Source organism: Siphateles boraxobius, unplaced genomic scaffold (assembly GCF_051911475.1).
Source record: "Siphateles boraxobius isolate OS27281-9 unplaced genomic scaffold, OSU_SipBor_1 35, whole genome shotgun sequence".
Classification (NCBI taxonomy): domain Eukaryota; kingdom Metazoa; phylum Chordata; class Actinopteri; order Cypriniformes; family Leuciscidae; genus Siphateles; species Siphateles boraxobius.
Window position 1 is genome coordinate 12076862 of NW_027508975.1, and position 8082 is coordinate 12084943.

The 8082-nt window shown below is 37.8% G+C and overlaps 1 protein-coding gene across 1 annotated transcript; it reads left to right on the forward strand.

Annotated features, from left to right (window-relative positions):
- The first annotated feature begins 858 nt into the window (after positions 1-858).
- Positions 859-5613, forward strand: irx1b (iroquois homeobox 1b). The gene is made up of 4 exons (XM_077196692.1): positions 859-1223; positions 1854-2823; positions 2949-3021; positions 3438-5613. The coding sequence occupies exons 1-4, from the start codon at positions 978-980 to the stop codon at positions 3481-3483; spliced, it is 1335 nt and encodes a 444-aa protein (XP_077052807.1). The 5' UTR covers positions 859-977; the 3' UTR covers positions 3484-5613.
- Positions 5614-8082: the final 2469 nt, after the last annotated feature.

The following is an 8082-nucleotide window of genomic DNA, read 5'->3' on the forward strand; positions in this document are numbered from 1 at the left end:
GAGTGGAAAAAGCTTAATAAAACATTGAATATTGACTGGACATCCTATATGGCGTTGCACGATCAATGAATGCTCAAATGCATTTAATTATGGATGGATAGTGGCAAACTTTAATGAACAAATCTGGGGAAAAGTGTTTATTTAATAACTGGCAACATGGCATTTGCTTTACTAAATCCAGTCAGTTTCTGAAGTAGGCATGGAGAAAACAATCGTATAAAGATATGGAAAATGTGTAATATTTGCACTATAAATATGTCACAATGTAAGGTCTCAAGTTAATAGCCTCTCCATAGTTCTAGGAAAATTGTATTTTACCTAAAACATAAAATAATAAAACAATGTCAACAATAATACAAATTATTTATTTATCATATGTAGCCTATACTTTTATAAAATCCATTTTTAATTTTAACAATAAATATAGGCTACATATTGTCTTTTAAAATATTATGTAAGACAACTTCGTTAACCAATCAACTAACAATCATTTTTTACTGTAAAACTTTTGTATTATTTACTTTTGTTTATTATTTATCAGTTTAAAATGAGTTCAGGAGGACGTCAAAAAACGATGCATCTGTTCAACAACACTGATTTTAATATCGTTTTAAATTGTATTTTCTTATTGTATTTTTTTAAGATTTCGATATTTGTTGTCATATTCAACACCTTTACGCAAACAAGACGTAAGTAGGCTAACTAAAGTTCTTCGTTTACACTGCCACAAAACACACACTAACACACACTGCAGCCTACTTATCGCGTGGCCTCGGATAGGAGGGGCCTCGCGCTTAAGTAGCATGCCAATCAAGCCGTCAACTTCAAATTGTGAGAGGTCCAGAGGGTAGACGCATCACTAGACGTTCTTCCTGACGAGACCGCGCTTCTGCACCAAGCGAGAGTTATTGCTGTGATTGAAAGTGGATTGCCCTTCTCTCCTGTACATCTCCGTCAGAGTTCCTCGGGAGTTGGACATGTCGTTCCCCCAGCTGGGTTACCCACAGTTCCTAAACGCTTCCCAAGAGGTGTACGGAGCTGAGCGCGCGGGTGTCATGCCGTCCTCTCCACGCGAGGGAAGCTCGGAGAACGGAGCAAATCCCGCGACTGCAGCGGCTGCTATCACGCCAATGCTCGGCATGTACGCGAATCCGTGGACCGTGCAAAACTATAGCGCCTTTTTACCCTACAACAGTGCCGAGCTGGCCCTGCTGTCTCAGATGGTAAGATACTTTTAGACTTAAAAAAAAAAAGTATTTTACGGTTCATTCCCGCAGATAAATATTTGTACAATGTTTTGAATTGATGAATGAAACATTATGACTCTGCCAGGGCTAAATCTTAATAATTGGCAACGCTTCCAAAAGATCTTTACCAAATGTTCAGAGTTGCATGAAGTCCATATATATATTTTTTTTAATTATTCATAAATGCCTAGTTAAAAATAACTAATTATAATTTTTACATTTTTACTCGCACAAAATGATACAATTTTAGATATAATCACGAGTCAGTTATTGCATCACTACTTTTTTAAGAACGACGTTTATTTAGCTTTTCTTATTTTACTAATTTAGCCAACTCTAAAAACTTTTTTGAAAACAATTAATATTTTGAAATTATAGTTATTTGATATTTACATTTGTTTTTACTTGTTTGTTTTAAAATGAAATGCTGCAAAGAAGTTTGTTGCCACGTTCTTCCCCCAGTTGAAATAGTCAGTTCACTAATTCTCTTTTTCTAAATTAAAAGAAAACAAGGAATGAGGCTTTACACACATTACTTGTCGTCCTTATGCATATTTCTGTTGGTTTCAAAAACTTTTACTGATAGTTAATTTTGGCAATCCCCAGGGGTCGCAGTATGAGTTGAAGGATAACCACGGGGCTCACCCACCAGGATTTGCAGTCCACACAGCGCCCGGTTTCTACCCATATGGCCAGTACCAGTACGGTGACCCGGCCCGGGCCAAGAGCGCTACCAGAGAGACCACCAGCACACTGAAAGCATGGCTTCAGGAACATAAAAAGAACCCGTACCCCACCAAGGGTGAGAAGATCATGCTGGCCATCATCACTAAGATGACCCTTACACAGGTTTCCACCTGGTTCGCCAACGCGCGCCGGAGACTCAAGAAAGAGAATAAAGTGACCTGGGGTCGCAGTGCCGAGGACAGAGACGGACGGATTTTCGACAGCGACAATGACGACGATGCAGACAAAAATGACGACGAGGAAGAAATCGATCTGGAGACCATCGATATTGACAAATCTGAGGAGTCCAGGGAAGATCAGAATCAGGAAACCTCGGATAATCAGCCTGAGAGAGAAACCGTAGAAACACCGCGGATATTAACCTCACCAGCACTTAAAACGGACAGCCCTTTGTCGAGCAGTAATAAAGAACAGAGTGTGGTCAAAATCGTTGGTGAGGTGTCTCCTGGTGGACCGGTGTGTCAGAGGCCTGGAAACAGCAAACCCAAAATCTGGTCTTTGGCGGAGACGGCGACAAGTCCCGATAACACGCATAAACTCAATGTACCCTCGACGCCCGCAGGCCTCAGGGCCTCACCCTCGACCCATCCAGCTTTCCTCTCCACTAACGGAATTTATACTTGCCAGATTGGGAAACTACACAACTGGGCGAGCGCAGCTTTTCTCAGCGCAAATTCTCTGATGGGTGTGCGCTCACTTTTAAGTCAAAACAGTAACTTCCCAAACTACAGCTCCGTTACGAACCCCGAGAAGAAACCCTCGTCTGCCTCTGGCTCTCCGTGTCTAGACAGCGACAACTCATCCGACAGTTTCAGCCTAAAACATAATGGTTAGTATTCAATATGCAAAGTAATTTTCGAGATCAACAACATTTTGGTCTTTGCTGTTGCAGTTAAATGCAAGTTTGTTTCAAAGACCGGGTTTTCATTTATGTATCCTTTGAATTTTATTTAGATCAAGAAAACGTTCAGAGAATTGAATCTCCAACACTTGCGTCCAGATCACCTTTTCCAGTCATCCATGACAGGTAAATTATACATGCACACATCGTTTTTTGTTTTTTTTCAAGGTTTCGATCACGTCAAACTTTGATTAGCTTTAATAATTAAAACACAGTTTCACTTCACACACAAGTCAATGTTCTTAATAACAGTTTGTAAAGATCACCATTAGTTCATCATTATTTTATGCATTCAAATAATCTGACTTTTTCATTTAGGCTAGGCCTACATTTAAATAGCATGTGAAACTTTGATTCACACATTTTTATTAATAATCCTAAATACTGTGGCTTGTTGCCTTAGCCAATTAAAGTTATTTAACGTCTAACCGAAGAAAACCAGTCATTTGCATCGATAGACAAATAACTCTACTGATGCTGTCATTTGTTGAAGTACATTTTGACTAATTTTACTAATTTCTGCCTTTTCTCTACTCATACAGGTCTCATCATGAAACATCACAACGCGCTCTGAAGACTATTTCATGAACACAGAACTTATCAGAAATCTCTAAATTATTTAAGGAAAAACTAAAATGTGACAATACAATAACAACATATAGCGTCAACAAATAGACAAAAACAAATTTTGTATTTCTTAATACGCTCCCATCCTGCAATATAATTTTTGTATTGTCATTTAATATCATTTCAGCATGTTTGAGTTTACCGTGTAGCTCGCCTACATTTCTTTTACAGAGTTAATAAGAGTTATTTGTCAGAAAATTGTGAAAATGATATATTTTTGTGTAATAAAGAAAATGAGATGAATTGTGTCACTGAAATCCATAATCATAAGTAAATTAATTGTGAGTTATTTGTTTAAAATCCATGATTGAATTAAGACACATCATTGTTTCGTTACAGTGATTTTTTCTAATTGTATAAGGGAATCAAATATATGTTATAAAAATGTAAAGTTATATTAATGTAAAAGATGAAATTATATTTTAATAACTTTGATAATCCCGACATATGAACGTGTCCCCATTTTAGGTATCCTAATAAGCTGTTGATTTAAAAAAATCATGTATCAAAACCAGTCAATTGCAAACAAGCATATGATTTTACCGACATTTAAAAAAAAACTTAAATAAGCCAGTAAAAAAGTTGCTGCCTTAAATTAAGTAGGCTACAATCAACTTATTAATAATGACTAAAGTTGTCGATGTACATTTATTCAATTTATTAACATTTTTCTAAATTACCGCTTTGAAATAGGCAATGGCGACATCTATTGGCAACTTTTTCAAATGTATGTTTGGAATGCTAGATTATTTAAATTCAAAAGAATGTAAATGCTATGTGAATTAAGACTATATAAAAATACAATATTAGCCTATGGATCATTGCAACATCGTTCGTTTTTCTTGTGGCCTAAACAACTAAGAAATCACAGAATATGACATAGAAAGTTCTTAAAGTAGGTCTCAAAGCTATTTGTTAAAAATAAGGTGAGGGGATGCATACTTTTGAGCTGAGATTCAAACTAATGACTAGTTATGCACGATTAAATTGTTTATGAGAGTTCACAGCGCGGTTTCAACAGAAGGCGAAAGCTCTCCTTACACAACCCCGACAGCTGACTGAAATATGGAGACAGAGGAATATGGATCGCAGCTGTTCAAATGCCAGCGCGTGTTACTCGGAGGAGAGTCGGGTGTGCATGGAGATTATGTCAGTGATAAGTACAATATAAAGCCTAAGAAAGGAGAGACTGATCTAATATCGGAGCTCTGTGGTGTCTCAACACCAGGAAAACCGGCCATTCACGCAAAAGTGTGTTATAGGCATATATTTTAATAATAGGCCTAATTAAAAAAAAAAAAAAAGATTTGTGAACCAACAAGTAGCAGAACTCTAACTGCTGATAACATAGGCGGCGAAATATGATTTCATAACATGAGAGAAGCGCTTTACAACGTCGACTTTTATTAAGGCATGAACAAATCAAATAACATAACTGGTATATGGCAGTCACAGTCATTTTCACATTAAAATCTATAGCCATAACCGACACAATACAGGCTACAATAATGTCCTGTTAAGCATTATAGCCGTTTGTTAATGTTATTTATGAAGCTGCTTATTATAAATTATTACCTATACGTGAAAAACAAGGACCACTGAAGCGACGACCTCCGCAAACCTTCAGAGAAAATAAACCGCCACCCAGGCCAACAAAGGTTTATGTGAAGACGTGAATTAATTTTCAGTGTTTGGAAGTGTGTTTATATTCTGTGTGCTTTGTCGCAGATGCTGCAGTAAAGAACGTGTTTTAGAGAGAGGGGAACTGGGGAAGTTAGTGACAGAGGCACATCTGGATCGGGTCACATTCTTACTGTGTGACAAATAGACTGATTTATGGATGTCCTAATCAAACACATGATCCCAAATCAGTAAAGAGACATTTTTGAAAGCTTTTCGTGATACAAGATGTCAGCAAAACCACACATTCCTGAAAACCCGGTGCTCAGCGAGAAGTTCGTAAAACATATAATTTTTTGTTGTTGTTGTTATTGTTGACCGAGGTTCAAACCCAAAGGTCAGACTGGGGCCAAGAACACGGAGCACTTGGAGAGTGAGTGATGTGGGAAATAAAACAGATACATTAAATCACTGACTGTTGTTTGAAAATGATTTATCTATTTTTTGCTTGATATGAAAATGAATCACTCCGAGTGTAAATATGTGGTGATACCTGACCAAGCAAGTAGGCCTACCGCAACTGTCAAAAAATTATGTTATTAATTTATGACTTATTTTGTTTTTGGATCCAGACTTAAACTCCTAACGTTCAATGGTTGTTTTCAGCACAATTCATGAGGTTTAATTTGTTAACACTACATCAGTTAACCATGAACAATACTTTGACGACATTTATTAATCTTATAGTTAATGTCATAATGTCTCAGCATTTAATACATTTTTAAGATCAAAGGATCTACCTTAATATCAGTTAATGCCCTGTGCAGTTTAAATAACAAACATTTCTAATAACTAACATTAACAAAGGTTAATTAGTGTTATATTCATGTTGCATAATGTTAATAAATGACACCTTATTGTAAAGTGTTACCAATATATTTATTGTCATTGCACCTTGGGTTACTGAATTTTATGGCATTAAAATAGTCTAAAACAGTTAACTATTAAAACGAACGGATACATTATTAATTTAATGAACAGAAATATTCCACAACTCAAAATCACACTAAATATAAGACAGACAAAATAAGAGAGTTGTTTACAAATAATTCTGGCTATCAAAACAGATATATAGATTAAAGTAAAAGTAATAACGCACTAGGAATCTTCAGTGAAATGTGTCTTCAAACAGCAAGCTCTGCATATTACGGTCTTTTTATGAGGCATTTTTGCATTTTCATGCAAGACTGCAACAAGGAATATTACTATCTTTGGGTCCACCTGGTCAGGTTATGTGTCAATCAAAGCAATGATGCTAGAGAAGATGTCAGTCATGTTAAGGCATTTCTGTGCTATGCTAATGCTAATGGTGCTAGTCCTGCCTGGGCCTTTGTGGCCCACCCGTGATAAGACATAAAATGGCTGCCTGTTTGAAAGACTAGGTTAAGGCTTCATGAAATGAATATATTAAACCAAGAAGGTGTGAAGGACGAAGAGATGGAGGAAGGTACAAAAAAAATGAATAACTGAATAAAATAAGCAGAAAGCGAGGTGGGGAAAGCGTTCAAATGTTTAAAAGAGGGATAGGTTTCTCTCATGAAAAAAACATGAGAGACATCTGACTTTGCATTTGGAATTAGTTTCAAAAATAGAAAACGGTTCAAGGTAACGATTGCACTATAACTACAGGTCTAACCTGAGGTTACTCTGACAGACCAAAGCTCTGCAGGACTATCTGATGCAATCAGTTTCCCAAAGCATATAGAGGATTAATATCCAAGTGTAAGAGAAGAGTGTCCAAGCCCCATCACCACATGTGCTGTTATCTGTAATCCTGTTAAATAAACGTCATACCAACCCAAACAGTCTGGGCAGATGCACTGCAAAGTGAGACTGAGATCTTACAGTCCTTCACCTAGAGCTCTGTGAAGGAGACATGCTCTTCTGAAAGACTGACAAACTAATACCCAAACTCTCACACACACACACACACACACACACACACACACACACACACACACACACACACACACACACACACACACACACACACACACACACACACACACACACACACACACACACACTATTAAGTCATTTTGTTACAGTACACTTCTGCAAGACCAATCCCCTAGAGCAAACTGGAGTTAACTATATGGGAGTCTTGCTAAAAAAAAAAAAACTATAGCTGGTTTCTACCATGGAATAAAAATAAAAATGGTATAAAGACTTTTTACCAAAAAATGTGAGATATAAATTTGCAATTGCAAGAAAAAAAAGGGCAGAATTGTGATGAAAATATACAATTACCTTTTTTAAATGCTAGTTTATATATCACAATTCTGAAAAATAAAACCACATTGCTACAAGTAAATGTGGTTCTCTTACGAGAGTATCTCTCGTACTGCGTAATATCTTACGCTATGGGGAAAACCTCTTTTCCACGAGATATTGAAGCCAAAAATTATCCTTTAATTTTGATTAATGTAAAACGCTGTGCGGCAGCGTGCAGACATAGGCAAGACGGCTCGCGCGCCTATTGGCTGCCCTGCGGCAACAGCAGCAAGCCTATCGAGAGAGGCCCTGCGTGACGTGACATCCAATGGGGGTGCTTCGCGCCCATTTCGTCGCGTCCCGCCAGAATAGGCGTGGCCTTGGCCTATAAATACGCTCGACAGGCTGATACAAACTGATTTTCAACTCTTCAGCGAAGCACTACTGCATCGCTGGATCCGGAGTGAGAAGCCGCGCCGTCTGATTGTAAGCCTTCTGCGGGACGAGCCTTCGAGCCTGAAGTCGCTGGCCTACACCTCGCCGCCTTCAGCCGCCGTACCTGCTACGCTTTCCGGCGTTCATATCCTTTTCACTGCTGAGTGTGTGTTCGCCGCTGCGACTCACACTCTATCTCTGTTTTGTATCTGTTCTAAAAGAGCAAGCGTC